The 21672-nt window shown below is 46.7% G+C and overlaps 1 protein-coding gene across 7 annotated transcripts in view; it reads left to right on the forward strand.

Moving 5' to 3' along the window:
• The window catches only part of Farp1 (FERM, ARH/RhoGEF and pleckstrin domain protein 1), a 246439-nt gene that overhangs the window by 60525 nt on the left and 164242 nt on the right, over positions 1-21672 (forward strand). For 6 of the 7 annotated variants that reach the window (XM_029468929.1, XM_021181763.2, XM_021181765.2 and 3 more), the window contains exon 2: positions 2510-2703. In XM_029468929.1, the coding sequence (XP_029324789.1) occupies positions 2533-2703 (171 nt within the window). In that variant the 5' untranslated portion in view covers positions 2510-2532. Of the gene's footprint in view, positions 1-2326; positions 2343-2509; positions 2704-21672 lie in introns of those variants that run through there. The other variant, XM_029468930.1, reaches the window with a different exon arrangement.

Here is a 21672-nt window from a genome sequence, read left to right on the forward strand (position 1 = left end):
GTAGATTGCAGGATGTGGCGTTGAGAGCCTAGTGATCAGAGGCGGTGGTGCTGATGGTGGATGGGGCACTGCGGTCTGGTCTGGTGTCTTTGGATCACTTCATGCCTGTTGTGAGAGCACGAGGGATTTTGCTGTGAAGAGACAACATTCCTGGGAAACTTCTTGCCCCTCAGAAGCAGCAAAATGAGCTGGGGAGGGAACCTTCTAGAATGAGGCTTATAAGCCAACTGGCTGTTCCCAAGGACCAGAGCTGGAGTGTGCAGCTTGTTTGAGAGGCATCAGATGTAACCCCAGCTCCATACCTGCTACCTTGTGATCCTACAATGTCCCCTCCTTGGCTGACTCTGCCACTGTCTCTGTACCCTTCATTCTTCGTGATTTCTTGTCCTCCGCTGATCCCTCATGATGCAATAAGGTGGTCTTTTACTTTAGGGGTTCCACAATCACCATCTCTGTTCACACCTGTGACTTTTACATGTACAGCAAGGCAGACTCAGCACCCAGAGCCTGTGTCCATCCCCACCTCCATGGAAACCTGGGCCAGGCCCACCCAGTTCTTCTGCCTGCCTCTTGCCCTGACTTCCTGTTTCCCATCATTCCAACCTCACCTGTTCGCCCAGCAGCTAGCCACATGCCACACTGGGTTACTTTGTGTCCTGCAGACTTCTGTTTCCATGTCGGAGTCCAAGTCCCTACCTCATCTATCAGTTGCTACAGTTGCTTCGAGGCTGGACTCCCTCCCCCACCGCCTCTTATTTCCATGACATCTGTCATCTTCTGGCTCATTTTTCTAAAGGTGTGTTTTTAATGGTGTCATTATTATTGTCCCTGTGTCTCAGTGCTGCCTACAGGGAAACACTGTTGTCAGCCAGGCTTAGAGGGTTTCCATAGTCAGATATAGCCTGCTGTCAAAATTCAATATAACCCTTCAGCCTTGAGCTACTCTCTCCTTCCAGCTTGCCACCTCTTTCCTTTCTCCTCCCACCCTTGGTCCTTCCCTCCCCCTCTCCTTCCCTCTCTGCCCCTCCCATTGGTGCTCCCTCCCTCCCACTGCCCCTCTGTCTTTCCTTCCCTCCCTCTCTCATTTTCTCTCTCTCTACCCTCCCTCCCTCTCTACTTCCCTCCCTCCCTCCCTCCCTCCCTTTCTCCAGCAGCTCCTTCTCTCTATACCTGCAGTTCCCTGATCTGTTTGTGCTTAGTCTGTGAGCTCCCAGGAACCTCCAGTGCTTCTCCAGTGCTGGGAATGAGCCTGGCTGGGGATGAGTGCTTTACCAACAGCCATCCTTCCAGGCCTACACCATCTTCCCAAGGTTTGCAGCCAGAGTTCAGTTCCCTCTCTTCTGGGATGGAAGACCTTCTCCCCATCCCTCTTAACTGTTATATCTTGAGTTGACATTTCATTCCTGTGTGCTCTGGTGACACAGGGCCTGAAGCCATTGGGTAGTTGCCCTGCTGACTTGTCTGTCATTCAGTAGCCATCTTGAGCTCTGTTTTGTGCTAAATTGGGCCTCAGTAGGTACTGAAGTACAGAGAACACTTGAGATTAGGGCCTCTTTAGGAGGTTCCTTGTGCCATTGAGGGTGGGGTGGGGGTGGGGCTGGCTGGCTCAGCCATATAGAGTGACTTTGGCTCAAACCATGAGCTCAGAAGAGACAGCAGCACCCAAGTTCTGTACCTCGTGTCCAGGAAGTGACATTTGAACTGATGTTTAAAGCAATTCAAGAATTTTCCAGGTGAAGGAAGAATGTTCAAGCCTCTCTGAGATCATAGGGGAGGAGGGGACAGAGGCAGGGTCTCCTGAGGGAAGGTTGGGCTCTTATGGGAGCAAAGAGGATAGTTTATTTTTAGGAAAATACCTTTGTTGAAAGTTACAGTATGCACGGTGGCTTCTTGGTGAAGGCGGCTAGTTGGAGGTTTGAGTGGCAAGAAAGAAGTGAAGGGCTTAGTTCTCATCATCAAAATGAACTTCAGGACTGGAGAGCAAAGCCCCAGCAGGCTTACTGTCTGGTCCGTCTCTCTGTGTTTATTTCCTCAGAGGATCAGCTGGAGAGCCTCCGTGTGTGTTACCCTCTCATCTATGGAATGATCACATTCTTTACTATGTGACCAAGGCCCTACAGGATAAGGAGTGGGTTTTAATGACAGAGCCCAGGTCCCATTTTCGTCTTCCTACTCGACTTTAAAGGTGTGGAAAGTGGAGCCTGGTTATTGGAGTCACCGAATAATAGAGAGGAACACAGCCGAGTTTACAGTGTGAATCATTAAGAGCCAACCATGGAACTAGAATGAAATATACAACATGCAAAAATTCGAGTGGACAGCATGCAGAAAGGCTTGAATGTGTAAATGTGACATTTTAGGCAGATATCCCGGAGGCTGCTGTGGGGTGGGTGTGAGGAGGCCTCCCTTACCTAGTTGCTGTAGTTTGGGGAGACTCAAAGCAAGGAGAAAACACTGCCAGAAAAACTCCTTCTTCTGATACCTCTCTCTCTCTCACCATTTCCTGCAGATCTTATATAAGTTCCTTTCATCATGGGAGAAATAGAGCAGAAGCCCACCCCAGCATCACGTCTGGGGGCCCCAGAGAACTCGGGGATCAGCACCTTGGAACGAGGACAGAAACCACCGCCCACACCTTCAGGAAAACTTATGACCGTCAAAATTCAGATGCTGGACGACACCCAGGAGGCCTTTGAAGTTCCAGTAAGCCAGGGGCTGTGGAGGTGTCTAGGCGGGGGTTGGGTAACTTGAAATGGCCATCAATGATACCGTGAAGTGAGGCGTACCAGAGGGTCTGTGTGTCCAGGCATCTCTTGCCTTACTCCCAGTAGACATAGCTGGTTCTGAGTGACCTGGTTTTCAGATCTGCACATGGGCCACCCCTATGCAGAGTGACATGAGTGGCATTGCTGTGGCTTCTCGTACACAAATAGATGTCACTCTATGTGTATTTTTGTACTATTATATATATATGTATATATATATATATATACACATATATGTATATGTGTATATATATATGTATATATATATAATATGTGTATATATATCATGCCTATATATGTATCAAGTATAACTGATTAGTATATCTTATGTTGTATAATGACATCTAAAGATATGTAATCTGTGTGTTAACATTTGCATGAAAGGAAGAGCCTTTCTCTCAGTGGGTTGCGGGTTCATTTGTTGCTAGCACAGGCTGTATGTGTCCAACCCAGGTAACGTCATACTGAGGAAAACCACCAGAGCTCACTGCATGTGTTTCCACATGAGGAAATGGGAGCAAGTGAGCTCACACCTTCCTGTGGGGAGATTTTCAAAAACCATGACCCAGACTTTCCACCTGATATCTGTGAAACAAGAGCACCACCCCCACATCAGTGGGTGGAAGGGCCAGGGAAGGAACCACGGAGTGGGTGGAGCCCGAGTCCTCTGCTCCCCCTTGTCTGAGCCCCTTGGCCCCTCATGCTGTTTGTTGACAGCTCTGCCTCCGTCTCTTCCCAGCCTCTTGCTCAAGCATCTCTTGTTAGAGATGAAGGCACCATGTCATGCCAATTACAGGGCTGTAGCTCCTGGGGCCCCCAGACCAGAGACTGCACTTCTTGACTTCAGCCAGAGAGGCCTCTGCACACCTTGTGTTAATCTTTTGTGTTCTACCTTGGCTGCCCACCCCTGGTCAGTTGTTGATGGTAGAGGAAGACAATCTGCCTTGAACTCTGGCGACCGACTCAGACAGCCTTTTGGAACACACCTGTTTTTAGAGTGGAGGCAATCCGCTCATTATTTCTGTTGGCGAGGGTGCCTGAAACTTAATAGTCAGCGTTAACGGTGTAACCCATCATTTAATCATTTATGGGATATGATTCAGTAAATTATATTTATTTCACAGAACATTGTTCGGGGAGTGTGAATTAAGTGTCTCAGGGAAAGATAAACCTCAGAATGGCTGTGTTTAAAGCTACCAATTTTATCGCACATTGAGAATGGCCTTTGAACCTTTTTAATTTTCTTGCTGAGGAATTCATCTTTCAAGGACTTGGCCTAGGACTTCATATTCCAGTGAACAAAGCCACTGCTAATTTCTGGCATTGTGAAGTACGTTGGGGGAAAACACCTGCCACCCGCTGAGAATTCTGCCTTCTGGAGCCCGAGGCCCTCCCACTCGCTCCTTCCCAGCATTCTCTCTGCCTTGCCAGACTGGTTTGCTGAAGTATTGGGTTTCTCTTTCCTATTTGCTCCAGTTAGAAGTCCAGGCCCTCTGTTAAATGGTGTTCCTGTACAGGCTGGGGTAGAGGAGCTATCAAATGCTGTGTGCGCAGGCGGTGAGATGGCTGTACAGCATCCACCTGTGGTTCTTCATAAAGAAGCAAAGACCACACCGCTACACCAGCTACCGTCTGAGCAGATACTGTGTCGGCACTGTGACGACGTAGAATTGGATTCTCATCTTTTAAGATTATTTTGGTGGCTGGAGCGATATCTGAGTTATTAAAATACAAGCACAAGACCTGCCTTGGATTTCCAGAACCCATGTTTTTTTGTTGTTGTTGTTTTGTTTTGTTTTTGTTTTTGTTTTTAAAATTCTGTCATGGCAATGTGTCCTTGTAATCTTAGGGTTGGGGACCTGAAAATAAGTGAATTCTTTGGGCTCACTGGCCGTCCACCCTAGCCTGGTTGGTCAGTTTCTGGCCTGTGAGAGACTCTTGTCTCAAAACAAAGGTAGGTGACCTCTGAGGAGCACCTGTGAGGCTGTTCTCTAGCCTTCACGCACACACACACACACACACACACACACACACACACATTTATCTTCTTGATTTTTGAGAGCTCTACTATCCACTTTTAACCCCTCTGTGGAAGAAACCCTTCCCCATCCCTCCTGAAATTCCTGTGTGCCCTATTTAGCCTCCTGCCTCAGGCAGTGGCTTTTTTCCCCCTGCCTTTTTTGCAAACTTCTTGGTTTGTACCCTAGTCAAGGTGGACCATTGCCTGGGGTAAAAAATTCCACTTTCTCCAATTGTTTCTCTTGTGCAACTTTCTTAACCTCTTACCGCCTGCTTTCTCCTTTTGGGAGTGAGGTGATAGTAAATATTACTTGATGTTTCATGATATTAGAAAATGATGTGCATAAGATGTCTACAGCTGCCCTGGGTGCACATTGGGAGTGTCATAGGATTTGTGTCTTTTATGTGCCTTTGCCACCTGGCCACTGGCTTCTCAGGGTAGGGACCTCCTTGCTGTCTCCCTCTCCCATGTAGCTGGGCAGATGATAGGTACTCATTAAGTGTTTGCCAATCGAATGCTACCGTGATTTATTTTACAATTAGAGTTCACTACTTTTAATATGTCTCTTTCTGGGTTAGAGTATGCCTTCCCAGCCCAGGGGCAACAGATGTTTTCCTTAAACTGGCAGCAGAAAGGCAGATGGCTATCAGCGTGTCCTGGCTGCAACAGATTCTAAATCTCTGCCTTGTGCTCTCTAAGAGCTGCCAAAGCCCCTGGGCACCCCACAGCTGGAAGCCATCAAGACTCCTGGTGAGTCAGGCAACCCGGGGATGGGAAGGGCTGTGGCCCCAGGACCAATCTCAGAGACCAGACCAGACCAGACCAGACCAAACCAGCGCCCCATAATTGCGTTACTATCTGTTCTTCAAAGCTCTTTGCTAAGAATTCACCAAGGCCATCTGACCTTGGAGGTGTCCCTCTCTCCCACCAGGGCAGGTTGGGGTATCCTGTGTGAGCGTGTTCCCATTGCTCACAAGCATTTGTCCTGCAGATGAGTAAGGCATGAAGCCATGAGTCTCTGCAACTTCCTTGGGGGGTGGGGGTGGGGGGCGGAATCAGTCTTCAGCGAACTATGTCTTTCCCTAGGGATTGAGTCTCCTTGGCCTTTTCTTATTACTTTTATGCCAAAATACAGATGCCTGTAAGCAGTCATTTTAAGTACAAGCTTCCTGACTGGCTCCTGCACAGTGAACCAAACCATATTCTTAGTGGTGATCTTTCCTTCCCTCTCCCTCTCCCTCTCCCTCTCCCTCTCCCTCTCCCTCTCCCTCGTAGCCTTTAGAAACCTTTGGAAGAAGAAGATCTGAGCATTTTGGAAAGCCAGAAGAGTAGATACCAACCAGTCTTTTTCCCACCCCTGGGGGCTAGCTGGGAGAGCCTCTTTAATGTTGAATTTGGACAGGTTTTTTTTGTTTGTTTGTTTGCTTGCTTTTTTTTTTTTTTTTAATACTTCCTCTGCACAATGGAAAGTTCAAAACCAACCAACATTTATAGGAAGCGCTTGCTGCCTGGTTTTATCATCTTGATGTTGAAAAGCATTGCAAACAAGCCACACCTCAGGACTGATAGCGCTGCTTTCACTTCTCCGGAAGCTTATGAAGCACAGAGGGTCTCAGGTCTTGGGAAGCCTTAGTCACATGTGAGACATGGGGGAATCCTGGCCCCCCAGGACCACCTCCTGGGAAGGTTTTCGTTTCTGACTCACCAGGGAGGGTGTCTGGAGAAGCGGATGGCAACTGCTCCCTGTGTGCAGCTTCTTAGCGTTTGGTTGACTTTAGAAAGACCTGGGGAGGGCAGAGGAGGAAGCAGAGTCAGGCTTTGCCTCCTGAGCAGGCCTGGCAGCGCTGAGGAGAATATAGCAGGTGACGAGGAGATGCCACATGCCTTTTAGTGGTGGTCAGCAGTGGGGAGAATTCAGCCTGTCCAGTGCTCAGGGCAGGAAATCACGCTGGGCTTTTACCTGTATCTGCATCATTTCCTCCTGGCTTTCCTTAGAAGTTATCGTAGCTCTCAAAGTCTGTGACTGAAGACTAGGTGTCGGTCTCTTGACTCCTGGGGAGTCCAGGAGAGAGCAAGAGAGCAGGAGTCTGGCCCAGAGGGTCTACTGCAGGCATGATCCCTCCCTCTGCAACCTTTCTCAGCCATCGGCTTTGCACTTGGCTTCTGCATACTAAGGGAAACTCAGATTTGCTTGCCTGATTATGTAAGGCAGTAGGGGTGGTAGGGCCCCCGGGTCCTGACTTGGCATGGCTCACCGGCTGTGTAGATCTCTCACATATACACGAGGAGGCTGATTCCTCCCTCAGCTCCCTGTACCATACCCTCACAGCCCAGCCTAAACATGAGGGAACTCACTGGCAGTGCTGCCTCAGGATCACATCAAAGCCAGGGTGGCTCAGGTACACAGGACCCTCAGCTTAACTGTGTTCCCTCCCTTTGTGAGACTCGTGGACACTGCTAATGTGGCCCTGCTGGCGTGACCCTCCTGGTGTGACCCTGCTAGTGTAGCCCTCCTGGTGTGACCCTGCTGCCGTGACCCTGCTGGTGTGACCCTCCTGGTGTGATCCTGTTAGTGTGACCCTGCTAGTATGATCTTGCTAGTGTAACCCTGCTAGTGTAAACTTGCTGGTGTGACCCTGCTGGTGTGACCCTGTTAGTGTGACCCTGCTGGTGTGTCCCTGCTAGTGTGACCCTGCCTAGTCTTTTTAAGACAGTATTTCACTGTGCAGCTCTGAGTAGCCTGGAACCTCACCACTTACACCAGGGTAGTCTTGAAGCCGCAGAGATGGTCTGTCTCATCTTGCTCTACCTTAATCTCTCAGAAGGTCAGACATTCCAGGTCTGGGCTGTTTAGTTATTGCCCCTCCCCCTTCCCACTGGCCCTCGATGGTCAGGCTCTGACAGAGGGCAGTGTTTGTTCCTTGATCTAATTAGCCTGGAAATCTCTGTCTCCCATCTGGCTCTGACTAAGAGTAACTCGACTTAACTTTTCTTGTCTGCAGAAGGAGGCGCTGGGTTGTTGGGTCCAGGTATAATACCATATTCTCCCTTTCTGTCCTTGGAAGTTGGGATGCCTTGACAACCTTGAAGATGAAGCAACCTTTTCTGGAATTCTCCAGCAAGATGGTAACCGCTGTGGGACTATTAATTGTTGATAGTGGTTCTTTTTTGTTTGTTTGTTTTGTTTCGTTTTTTTCAGACAGAGTCTAGCTCTGTAGCCCAAGCTAGCCCCAAATTCAAAACCTCCCTCCTTCCCTCCCTTGCTTCCAAGATTACAGATATGTGCACCACTCCCTGGGGGTTTTTAAAGCAAAACAAAACACCCCACGGCCTGATCAGATATGGCCATTACTGTATGCCTAGTAAGATCTGTAGACAAGTATGTGAGCTGAGGGTAGGAGGCACAGACATGTTTCAAGGCCTCCAGAGTCTTGGAGGTGCAGCTAAGGGGTGTGTAGGGTGGTGACCCTGCAGCTCACTGAACCCCTTGGCACTGGAAAACAGGAGTCTGAACTAAATCACATATTTCCCGGTAACACCTTGCCGATAAACTCAACATCTTTGCTGAAGCCGGAGACACCGCCTTCACACTTGCCTTTGACGTCACAGAAAAGACCACATCAAAAAATTTCTGCTTTTCTGATGGTAGCAACATTGCCTAAGCTGTTTTGGAACCCTAATTAGGAACATTCTGGAGTCAGGCCTGCAGTGATTAAATGGGGCTTTCATTTCCTTACCTTCGAGATGAAATGGGCTTTTCATTGCCCTGACCCTCACAGAAACCTGGGCAAGCCATCAACGGAGGCCTGTGCTTCCATGCTGTCTGACTCGGGGAAGGGCAGGATTTTAAAAGCCGTCTTCCTGATCCTTGGGCTCTGTCAAAGAGAAAAGCGGACATTTGTCCTCTTGGAACACCCTGTGGGTTTCTTTCTGGAAAAGTCAAGGCTGGGCATTTAATCAGGTCTCTCTCTCTCTCTCTCTCTTTAGTTTTCATAGAGTTCCTGTTTCTATTTTCTTTCAGCAGTCTTAGGAAATGAGTCCTGTTGGACAAGCCCGCTATCCTGTTGGTCTCTGGGTTTCCACGGGGAGATGAAGCACACCTGTATGGGGAGGGAAGCTCCCTGCCCTGCTTTGCAGCGTTCTGTGGCTCTCCTGGAGAAGCAGGATAAACCTACATAAAATTTAATTGTCCCTTTAAAGCCAAGGCCCAGAGCACACACTGCCTCCTAAGCGTCAGCCCTCAGTGAGAACAAGTGTAGGGAGTTTCACGTGTCCACTGGGCTCTTAAAAACAAGCCAGACGTTTCTTTCTCCTCACCATGTTGCTCTTGGCTCTGTAGCCAACTTTCTGAAATAGTCCTGAAGTCCATTCCGCTTCGCCTGGTCATTTCTGTGCGTTATTTAACTTGGGATGATAAATGGGGCCTGTCTGGGTTGAGCCTCCCGAAGTTAAATTGAAAGCCTATTTTAATGGAGGAAAAAAATGTTTTTCTTTTTTTTTTTTTTTTCATAAATCATTCCTGATAAATACTGTTAACTTTCCCTTCTGGCTCCCGAGTTTAAATGGGGGCCTGAGATGCTTGCGTGTTCTTCCTTGGGCTTTAGTGATTCTCCTGATCAAAGCTGTCAGCCACACAGCTCAGGAATGCAGCCAGGTCACAGCTGTTTGCTCTTTTCTCCCTAAAAAAACTTACTCAGTAGAAGCAGCTAATAAATAAAAAGAGGGGGCTGTGGTTAAGAGTGTCTACCTCTGACATGAAAATGAGCCACAGTAGGAGGTTTAGAAGTTGGGTTTTTTTTTCTTCTTCCTTTGAATGGAAATATTTTTTCTTAGCAAGAAGATTAGGGGAGAGAGCACTGTGGAGGCCCAGGGCCCTCACTGACAGCCCACCAGCTGTGCCCCTGACTTTGCCACGGAGTTTAAACGTTAAAATGGAGCTTCTTGGTGGAGCAATTGCATTGCAGAGCACACACTGCTCTCAGGGAGGGCGGCCTGCTTCTCTCTGCTGTAACTGGAATTTCATCTTTGTTCTTGAGCCTGGTGGAGACCTTGCTTTTCCTTCAGGGCCGTTGCATGGGTCAGATGGAAGAAAGAACACAAAGGACAGGGCTCTGAGGTGAACACTGGCATGCTTGTGGCAGGCAGAGTGTTCCTCTTCCTGGGCGCTCCCTCACACCAGCCTGGAACTTCCTTTCCATGAATGGTGACACTTAAACCAGTCAGGTGGCCCACTGGGGCTTTTGTTTGTTTGTTTGTTTTTTCTTTTTTGGCAATTTTTTCCACTTTAAAACAATTAGATATTTTCTTTATTTTCATTTCAAATGTTACCCCTTTCCTGGTTTCCCCTCTGAAAACCTCCTATCCCATCCCCCTTCCCCCTGCTCACCAACCTACCCACTCCCACTTCTCTGTCCTGGCATTCCCCTACACTGGGACATCGAGCCTCCACAGGACCAAGGGCCTCTCCTTCCAGTGATGTCCCACAAGGCCATCCTCTGCTACATATGCAACTGGAACCATGGGTCCCTCCATATGTACTCTTTGGTTGGTGGCTTAGTCCCTGGGAGTTCTGGGGGTACTGGCTGGTTCATATCATTGTTCTTCCTATGGAGTTGCAAACCCCTTCAGCTCTTTTGGGCCTTTCTCTAGCTCCTTCATTGGGGACGTTGTTCTCCGTTCCAATGGTTGGCTGAGAGCATCCACCTCTGTATTTGAAGGAAAGGCCATCCAGAGACTGCCCCACCTGGGGATCCATCCCATATGCAATCACCAAACCCAGACATTATTATGGATGTCAACAAGCGCTTGCTGACAGGAGCCTGATACACCTGTCTCCTGAGAGGCTCTGCCAGTGCCTGACAAATATAGAAGTGGATGCCCTCTGGTTTTCTGAAGGTCTTTGAGATACAAGTTGTGGCTGAAGCAGGTGGACTGACCTACTGCAGTCGGGGGTCAACCCATGTGAGGCTGAGCTAGGAAGGTTGCCATGATTCCAAAGCCAGCCCAGATCTCAAAAAACTCAAAATAAAAGGAAAAAACAATACAAACAAACAAACCAAAAAAAAAAAAAAAAAAACAACTGGGGGGGGATTTTTTTTTCCTAGAACTTTACGTGAAGTTTTGCTCTGTTGATTTCTTAGTCCCTATTATTTCCAGAACCCAGAGACATGTTATGTTTTTACTAGAGTTGGTGTGTCTAACAAGATCCTTGAATCTGTGTCCTGTTGTCAGGACAAATGGAGATGGTTCCGGGATTTTGAGAGCTCTGTGGCGGTGTGGGTTTTGTGTGCTCTTTGAAGGGATGCTCTTATCTTTGATTGCAAATATGAAGGCAGGTGTTTCTACGAGTGGACTGTTGGATCCAGTCGTCATTTGCTCGTTTTTTTTTTTTTTTTATTGCGCTGAACTTCTGAGTTGGGTGTGGCAGTTGTAAGTCCTATAGCAGACACGGAATGATGTCCAGGTTGGGAGTTTTTGTGGATAGATTGATTGTGGAAAAGAACAGTTCTAAAAGCCTCCACTAACCTTGAAATTGTGTGTAAGAGCTTTTATTAGGATTATTTCCTCCTTACATGAGCAGGAAGTTGCACCAGATACCCCACAATGAGATTCTGTGGCTCTGGTCTTATTTGTGGACTGTGACCTTGGAAACATAATCCGGGTCCCATAAGGTGTTTATCAACATGAGAGGCAAGGTGCTGCCAGCGATAAGAACATGAAGAAAAATAACTACTAGTCCTTGCGAAAAGGACGGGCATTATTTATGAGTGGGCGGTGAGCTGGCACAGACCTCTGGCAAATGTCTTCCTTTAGGTGGTGTGAAAGGAACAGTTGTTCTCTCTAGCTAATCTATGAAGTCTGTGTGGGGGAGCATAAGAGTTTGGGTGGGGTGAGGGAGTGATGTGAAGGAGCCAGAGTCCCACCCGAGGGCCTCCATACCCCAGTCCACACTTTATCTGTGTGTAAAGCCCATAGAGGCCATTGGGATGATGCTGTCCTGTGAAAAGGCCCATGTCTGTGGAGGGATGGCCTTGACGCAGAGTGGTGGTGACTGTGAAGGCCAAGCTTGAGCTTGAGTTTTAGATGGAGCGTCAGGGAGTTGACAGGTAGGAGAGAAGTCATGGGGGATTGGAAGACTGCAGTGGACGGGGTTGGGAACAGGGAGCTCCTGTGCACGGAGACCATAGGTGTGTAGCTTTTAAGGTTTCAGCTTGGGTGGCTCCATGCTGCTACCAAAGACGGATTGACAAATAAATATCATATAGGAAATTGTCTTATTTTAGTATTTTAGTTGGGAACATTGCTGAGGTCTCTGATAAGAGGCATTGTGTGTGTGTGTGTATGTGTGTTTGTAATGTGTGTATGTAGTGTGTATGGTGTGTGTATGGTGTGTGTATGGTGTGTGTGTGTGTTTCATACCATTTGCCTTCCTCAGACACTCCAAATCACATTAATTTTTGAGGTAGGGTCTCACTTGAACCTGGATATTCACCAAGACCAGCCCCTGAGCCCCTGAGCTCCTCCTGTCTCCACTGTCTGGCCCTGTGATTGTGCCTGGCTTGTATGTAGATCAAGCTCATGCTTTGGTGGCCAGCACTTTAGCAGCCGAGCTAACTCTCTGGCACCTCTACTATTGTTAGTCAAGGTCCCACTCTGTAGTCCATGCTGATCTTGGACTCATGTCTCCTGCCTCAGCCTCCCGATTACAGAAATGACGCTAGACATAGCAAACAGAGGTTGCTTCTTATGCTCTTACATGCTTTTAATTTAATCCTTCACTTTTAAATATCCCCATCACCCCCAGAAACCACTGCCTTTAGCTTGTCACACTTGCATGAGGATGGACGTGCTTCAATCCAGTACTTTCTTAGGATTCTGCTCATGGTTTGTATTACACAGCTTGTCATGTAATTTCAGTGGAATTCACTTGAAATATGAGCTATAACATAGGTTACGGTGGCTCATCTGTCAACAGTCATATGAGGGTGAAATTTCAATTACCTTTGATATGGACACACTGGGAGAGTGTTCTCAGAGTTGCCAGGCAGTCACAAGCCCTGAAGAGGGGGAATGTGCTTGAGAGCTGGAACTGTTGTCTATGCTGCTATGACTGGACACTGCCAGCTGGGTAGCTCCAACAGTGTGAAGTTGACTCACACTGGGCATGGGAGGATGGACGGTCAAGCTCCTCTTGTTTGAGCCCTGATAGATGCCACCTGTCTATTTTAACTCCAGCTAGAAACCTTAGAGCAGTCTTGGCTGTGGGATGGTTGCTAATAGCATATGCTCACTCAGGAGGAGGCCAAGAATGCCTCACAGAATGTGATGATCAGTTTTTGTCAGCTTGACACAAATTGGGGTCGTCTGTAGAGAATGTCTGCTGGTGGACCGAAAATGCATCCATCGGGCTGTGCCGTGGGCAGATGTACGGGGCATTTTCTCGATTAATGATGGAGGTACGAGGGCCTAGTCTAGTGTACCACTGCACAAGTAGTCCTGGGTTACATAAGAAACAAAGCTGAGCAAGCCATGGAGATGCAGTAAGCAGTGTTCCCCAGTGGCCTCTCCTTCAGCTCATCCCCAGGTTCCTGAGTTTCTGCTCTGGCTTCCCTTGACGTTGATAAACCCTTTTCTAAGTTGTTTTCAAATCATATTGTTTTTCATAACAGTATGCCTTTTTTTACGTTCTTTTTTTTTGTCTGAGAGAGACTCTTCAGCTTCTTACTATGGCAGGGTGGGGCCTAGAGAGTCTTGTCAGTTTCAGGGACTTCCTGAAGCTATTTTGAGTTGTTCAGGTTTCTGCATAAGGATACAAAGTTTCAATCTCGCAGGAACTTTATACAACATTGACCTGGCCACTGATGCAGTAGTTGTTTTCATAAGCTTTCTTTTCATCTTTTCTTTTCTTTTCTCTTCTTTTCTTTCTTTTCTTTCTTTCTTTCTTTCTTTCTTTCTAAGTATAGAATAAAGTTTATAGAGTTTATTCATGGCACGGGGAAGGGAGTCAAGAGGGTAGTAGAGGCAGAGAGAGAGAAAGAGAGAGGGAGGGAGGAGAGGGGAGAAGAAGAGGAAGAAGAAGAGGCCAGCCATGAGCACATTGGGAGAGAGAGGGGGAAGGGAATGGGAAGAGAGCAGGAACAGGAAGGCAAGAGCAAGAGGAGCTTTCCTTCTTCCGGTTTCTTCAGGACAGTTTCTGTCAGGTGGACCTTTCCCATTATTGCCTTCCATTGAGCTCCTTTCTGACAGCCCCGGAAGGGGCATCCAGGCTCCAAAACATAGTGCTCATTTTCTTCAGAAAACTGGGCCAGCAGGAAGCTAGGTGCCAACAGCGTCCCTTAGCAACCTGCTGACCCAGGGCTGCTTAGAGGGAGCCTTGCAGGTTGTGCACCACATCACGCGGCTTCCACAGTACTTGTTGCCCTTTAGTCTGGCTCACTAATGCCATCCTTTGGGTTTGTTCTGGGCATAGTTTGGCAGGACACAGGGTACTAGAGGAAAACAAGGACCTTTTCTCTGTGTCCTCCATCCATGGGACCCTTCCAGCACCTCCTTTCTGCTGTGACACAGAGGTGAGGCTAAGCTGTGGTTCCTTTTCTTTTGGTACATCAATCGAGTAGTGGCATAATTTGGCATTCCTGCATGGACTGTGTGGGAGTCTATGGTGTGGGTTCCTCTTGAGGGGATAAGCCTGTGTGTGTGCATGTATGTCTCTGTATCTCTCTGTGTACATGTGTGTATATGTGTGTCTGTGTATTTCTCTCTGTGTGTATATATGTGTTTCTGTGTGTCTCTCTGCATGTGTATGTGTGTTTCTCTCTCTCTCTCTCTCTCTCTCTCTCTCTCTCTCTCTCTCTCTCTCTGTGTGTGTGTATGTACGTGTGTGTGTCTGTGTATCTCTCTCTGTGCATCTCTGTGTGTGTCTGTACCTGTGTGCATGTATCTCTTGCTGCACATGAGTGTCTATGTGTTTCTGCATGCATGAATGTATGTCTTTCTGTGCACATGTGTGCACTCGTGTGTGGAGGTGAGTGGACAGCTGTGCAGCTCCTTGTCTTTGCTTCTGGGATTGAACTGAGACTGCGAGGTGTGTCCTGAGCTGCTGTGCTGTCTTGCTGGTCTCCTTTCTCAGGTTGTTTCCTCATATAATTTGCCTTAACTAATATTCGGAGCATCATAGGGCATCACCCCAACCTGTCCCTTCTGGCTTTCTTTTCTTCTTTCTTTCTTTCTTTCTTTCTTTCTTTTTTTCTTTCTTTCTTTCTTTCTTTCTTTCTTTCTTTCTTTCTTTCTTTCTTTTTCAAGGCAGGGTTTCTCTGTATAGTCCTGGCTTTCCTGGAACTCACTTTGTAGACGAGGCTGGCCTCGAACTCAGAAATCCACCTGCCTCTGCCTCCCAAGTGCTGGGATTAAAGGCGTGCGCCACCACTGCCTGGCCCTGCACTGGTTATCTTGCTGTGAGTATTTGTTTTTTTTTGTTTTGTTTTCCTTTTAACTGAGAATACGACCATCTGCATAGACTTCTTTTCCTAATTAGAGCCTATTAAGGTTTTTATTTGGAGGGGTATAATTCACCCCGCATATGTAACTTCTATTAAAAAAATAAGTTAAAAAGTTGATTTCTCAAATAATTTGAATAACAGGCAGACCAATTTCTGCTACTCTCACCGCAGGACCCCGACACTGTCGTTTTGGAGCATGAAGAGACAGGTCTCTTCCTAGCAAGTCTTGCTGTGTAGGCCAGGCTGGCATTGAACCTACAATGTTCCTGTCTAAAGATCCTGAGGGCGGGATTGTCAACTGCGCTACCAGGCCACTCAAGACAAAACCTTTCAGTCCATGTATGGGTGACAACTGAGAATGGCAGTGTGGGTGGCACTGGGACATGCAAGCTGTGGTCAATGAGGAGGTATTGCCTCACTACCCATTAGGATAGTCACTGTGAACAGTCCCAGCAGAGCAAAGCCAGAGTATAACCAGGTCTGTGAGGAGGAGGAGGATGTGCAGGGATGGGACCTTTGCTGCTGTTGCTGAGACTGATACAGCTCTTGGGAAAGCAGGGAGGCAGTTAGGACGCTATAATCTCACTTTGGGAGGGGTGAGCTAAGCTCCAAAGGAACCAGAAGCTGATCATGAAGAGACATTTGCACACATGTGTTCCTAACAGCAGTATTGGCAGTGGGCACAGCATAGAAGCAAACATTCATCCACAGTAAGTGGATAAGGGGCATGCTATTTTTAGAATATTATATGTTATTTTTAGAATATTATATGTCACACACGTGACACGTACATACATACATACATACAAATGGAGTATTGCACAGCTGTAAAAAAAAAGAAAGGTGAACTCTGAATACATTGTGGAGATTGGAATAAGGCAGTCACAAACAAAAAAATGACAGTAGGATTCTCCCTGTCAGAAACATCTGAAGTAGCCGGCTTTGTAGGAGAAAAGATGGACCGTGGTGGTCTCTGAGGCAGGGGAGGACTGCGTGTGAAATGAAGAGTTATTGAATAACAAGCTTCACGTTTCAGACCGAGAAAGAGAGAGAGAGAGAGAGAGAGAGAGAGAGAGAGAGAGAGAGAGAGAGAATGAAGTGCTGTAGGGTTGCTTCACGACAGTTCAGATATGCTTAACACCACTGTTCCTGTGTGTAAACATGGTAAACATGCTAAACATGGTTAAACATGGTAGGTCTCATGCTATTCTATAATCACAGAAAATGATGCCACGGGGCAGTCTCATTTGGAAGACGTCTGACCCAGTCCCAGCCCACTGAGCATCTGTTTCTCTCAGCACTTTCATTCTGTACTCCACTCATTCTGTTTGTTTGTTTGTTTGTTTTATCTCCTGTTTATATTTTGATAGTTGCTATTTATGAATCTTGCCTCCTGGGGAGATGCTAAATTCCTTTAAGTCTGGAACTAGGTTCTGTGTGACCTTCCGTGTGCTAGCCAGCAGTGTCACGTGCATACCAGGAGTAAGGACTTTTAATACAGCAGACCTTCTGTATTCATTAAGCCACTTGTAGAATCGTTAGAGAGCTGTTGACGCTAAGCGCCAGCTCTCTTCCCATATTATTTATTGACTTTAAGCTAATGCCTGAGAAAGCCTTGTGTAGACATAACCTAACTGTAAATGGTGCTGAGTTACCACAGATCCTGTTGAAGAAAGCCCCCAAGTTCCCATGATTACTGTGTGAACAGACCAGTCAGGTAATAAGTGTCCAGCTGCTGGGTGTGCTGCAAATGCCTGTGATACTAAGTCCTTGGTAGGTGCAGGCAAGACAGACGGCTGCAAGTACAAGGCTAGCCTGGTCTACATTTGGATTGCTTGGCTAGCAAGAACTATGTAGCGAGACTCTGTCTACAAAGATAAAATGGATATGGATTTAAGGATCAAACTTTTAAAAACATAAATTTTTAAATACTTATACTGAACTTGCCTTGCGCACACAGACTGGGTGGCATCTGCCATAGTTGGCCCATGGATCCCACCGTTGGGTATTGGTTTTGAGTTAAGGCATGGCATCCCGAGGGGCTGACAGGACAGAGCTCTTTGCAAGTGATACTTTTTCTATTTTTCTATCTCTGTCCACAGTCCTCTCCTCTGCATGTAGTTTCTTCTGAGAGTCTCATGGTACAGACAAAGAGGGTATGTATGCTACCATGTTAGATCTCTGGAATAGCTAGGGTTTTTTTTTCTCTTAATTTTGTAAGAACTATAAAAGTTGTATCTAAAAATGTAGTGTCTGAGTAAATGTCTCCATTAAGAATTCCTTTCTATTTGTGTTATTCACTTTGGGAGGCCTCTCAGTGACTCCGTAAGGTACCAACAGGGGCAACATCCTGGGGACTTGCTCTCTAGAGGATGGAGTTCTTTTGCAGACTGTAACACCAACTGGAAAGGTGAAGAGGGCCACACTCCAGGAAGGACTGGATGTAGTTCACTGAAGAGACTGGAAATAAACACTTTCTTTCCCAGTTTGCTTTGGTTATGGTATTTATCACAGCAATAGTGACCCTAACTAGACAGACAGGATCTTACTGTGTAAACCCTCAGTGGCCTGGGATTCACTATGTAGACCAAGCTGACCTAGAACTACAAAAGATTGGCCTGCCTCTGCCTTGGGAATGCTCGAATTAAAAGCACCGCATTCGGGATTTGAGCACTATGAAAAAACTTTGCCATTGAGCATGAAGTTGTTAGAATAACTAACTTTAAGGCCCCCTAGGCAACATTGTAACTTTCAGGATAAATGTTTGGAGCAAATCGTTAAAAAGATGGTGGGGTTTCATGAGGACCTCTGCACCCCTAAGAGTACTTACCCCCAACACAATTTGCATTCCTTGGAGAAAACAAGGCATAAGTAAAATGTTGCTGGTGCAGGCGTGTCTCTACAGTTGTGTATGTTACTGTGCTTTCTCAGGAGTCTCTGGATTATAGGCCACTGAAAATGATTCTGACCAATGTTAGCAGTGAAGGGAGCTGTGGAAAGATCATCGGGCACGCCACCCTGGTCACGGCAACATGGATAGCGTGAGCCAGGCAACGGGCCCATTTGTCTTTCAGAGTATCTTTTAGTAAATCCAGGAGAGAGTGTGCCTATGTGGTCCTCAACCAGCTGTGGTTAGCACATTCCTGGGCATGGATAGAGGGAATCTCAGAGAGTAAAGGTGACATATCTAGGGTCAGAGTGGCCAGTGTGCCAGACAGCCAGAGAGTAAAGCAGGGCAGTGCACAGCAAGGTCACATACAAGCAGCCCTGGGTGACGGCATGGCCATCACCCTCAGAAAGAAGCTGGGGAATTTCATTTTCCTCATAAAAACAAACAAAAGAACAAATTCTCTGCAACTTGATTCTCTGTAAGTGCCTTTCTCTCAGTTACATTGTATCTAGCCCACGAGTTTCTCTTCTGTAGAGTCTCATTTTGTTGCTTTTCCTTATTCTGAGGTGCAGTGGATACACTGGTGGCTTTCACCTCCCGATGTTTTGAAGATCTGCTAGGATCTGCAGGAAAAGATTTCCATCAGTAGTTGTCAGGGGCCCATGCTGTGAAGGTAGAGTTCATGAATGGGTGCAAATGTGCCCGTTACTAATGCATGTCAGGTCAGCAGAGAGTGCACTGCCATCAAACCACAAGAGTCAATGACATTTCCAATAGTATTACTTGTCTCCCTCCACCCCATGCCCGGAGAAGTCTGCTGTGGTTTCCCTGGTGGCAGAAGAAGGTATCTCCTTTGGTGTGAGGACTTTTGTGGTGTTGGTTGACATCCACGAGGCCCAGAGGTTTGAGGGCCTCTGCTGTAGCAGATTCCACTGCTCTGCTGGACCTAGTGCCTGCGTGCTCAGTGACACTAAGTATTGCCTTTGGCAGAACAGACCAACTCACTGGTTAGATTTTTCCAAGTCATGATGGATGGCAGCATTTAGCAAGACACCTTAAATCCTCTTTCTTTGTTAAAATAAAAGAACCAGAGGGATTGGATAAATATGAAACATCTTTGAGATGAGAACTGAATGAGAATAAAGGTGCAGTGTGCATGCCGGTCATGGTGGCCCCTCAGTTACGGATGCATGCCAGATTGTCATGCTGGCCAGCGGGGATAATAACTGTCCCTGAATGATGCAGACTCACTTCATCATCACTGGCAGACAGTGGGGTAACTATACACCCTCCCTATCCAATAGGAACTATCAAGAATATGTGCTTCTGCAAGTGGTAACTCAGCAGAAGTGAGCAGAGAGCCCCAGGATATGAGGGAGGCAGGCAGGCAGGAGGCTCCCCAAGCTGGAGTCCCTTCAGGAGGAGAGTTCTATGATGTTCTATGAATTCCCAGGGGAACGTAGAAGCCCAGGGAGTGTGTGTGTGGTGTGGCATAGGGTAGGTGCGTGTGAATACAGATTCCCCTGGAGGCCATGGTCTTCAGATCCCCTGAACCTGGTTTTACAGACTGTTATTTACCGTCTGTAAACATGTGTGACTGGGAACTGAACTCAAGTCATCTGGAGGATCAGCAAGCACTCTTAACCACTGAGCATCTCTCCAGCCTGACATTTTGAGTTTTTAAGAGGTATTTTAACATTTTTTTTTCAACTCTAAAAATTACTGCTACCTGTGGAATCATCTGGGATGCTGACTTCTTACATCCAAGGAAACCGAGGAACTGCTTCTGCCAGTGCTTTGCATTGTGGGCTGGCTCCGCCGTTTCTCCCCAGCAGAGCAGCCCATGTGGCTCAGGGAGTTTTGGAAAGTTCTCATGTTTCCCCTGCAACAAGTAGAAGGTGATCATTTGGGGGAAATGAGCTGTTCTTTTCTAGCCGTGTGTAAATCATCTCCCTTCTGGTGAGGATCTCTTCCCCGCTCAGGAGAAGCGGGATATAAGACTTTGATTTTCATCCTTCAAGCCTGCCTTGGTACCAGCATCCTGGCTGAGTCCTGCAGCTGGATTTCCTCAGCAGGGCGTCAGTGCTCAGTGAACATTACCTGTTAGTTCCTCTCACCTCCCTGCTTCTCCTTGGTGCTTAGACTAGAATCAGTTCTTAGAAACTGTGGGTGGAACCAGGAAGCAGTGCCTTGGTAAAGTAAGAGGCTATGTATGGGTATTAAACCAGAAAGGGAAGAGACTTGACCATAGAGAGAGAAAAAACACAGGGATAGATGGAGGTCTCTGGGCATTCTTGACCAGAAAGAGCAGATCCTTAGAGGACACACTGGTGTAAGAAAAAGGGGGTTCACTCTGAGGAGAGAAAGTCAGCTGTGAGGGTGTGATTGCTTGTTGCTTACCACCCTCATGCTCTTAAAATCAGGTTTTGTTTTTTTTTAAAGAGACACAGACCTTCTACTGCACTGACTTTTAAATATGATTCATGTAACACCCTTCTTTAAAAATTTTGTTTGTTTATTTATTTAATGTGCATTGGTGTTTTGATTAAATGTATGTCTGTGTGAGGGTGTCAGATCCCCTGGAACAGGAGTTACAGCCAGTTGTGAGCTGTTAGGTAGGTGCTGGGAATCAAACCCAGGTCCTCTGGAAGAACAGCCAGTACCTTTAATCTCTGAGCTGTCTCTCCAGCCCCCTCATTCGAGACTCTTAATTATGGAAAGGAGAAGCTATTTGTAGTTCCATCATTCTGAGGTAATTATTGTAAGAATTTGATGTATGTTCATGCCATTCTTTTGGAAAAATTTCTTCCTTCAAATACAATACTCTCTCTTCCCACAGCAGAATGGACATTCTCTGTCTCAAACTGCGCAGCCCATGCATGTAAATGTGTACATGTCTCTGTGGATTCTTTTCATTACCAACATATTATAGACATCTTTCCAGATTCCCTAGATAGCAATCTAATTCTCGTTAATAGCTACATAGTAACTCATAGTGTAGAGAAGCCATAATTTATTCAATTTATTTTCTGTTGATAGACATTTGAGATATTTCCAGGTTTTCATGCCAGCACAAAACAGCCATGTATATAAATTCTTATCAGCTAATCCTTTCATTTCTCGAGGGTGAGTTCACCCACATTCATTTGCTCAAGAGCCTGTATAGTTTTATAGGCAATCTTTAGAGAATAGATATTTTCTATATTATTATGAGCATAATATAACCACAAACTCAGTCGATGCCATGGGCATGGAAGATCTCCTGACGAATTTAGGAGCCACAGTGTTAGTAAAATACTAGGAAGTTTGAGTCCATGCTTGTGAGCCAGCATTCAGGAGCCAGACATAGGAGGATTGTGAGTTCAAAGCCAGCCTGGACTATATAGCAAGTCTCTGTCTGAGAAACAAAAGCAAAAGGAATGCTCCTTCCCCCAAACTACAGATAAGGAGCATATTTTTTTTTTGGTGGTTTTTCGAGACAGGGTTTCTCTGTGTAGC

The sequence above is a fragment of the Mus caroli genome, chromosome 14, assembly GCF_900094665.2.
Source record: "Mus caroli chromosome 14, CAROLI_EIJ_v1.1, whole genome shotgun sequence".
Taxonomy (NCBI): Eukaryota; Metazoa; Chordata; class Mammalia; order Rodentia; family Muridae; genus Mus; species Mus caroli.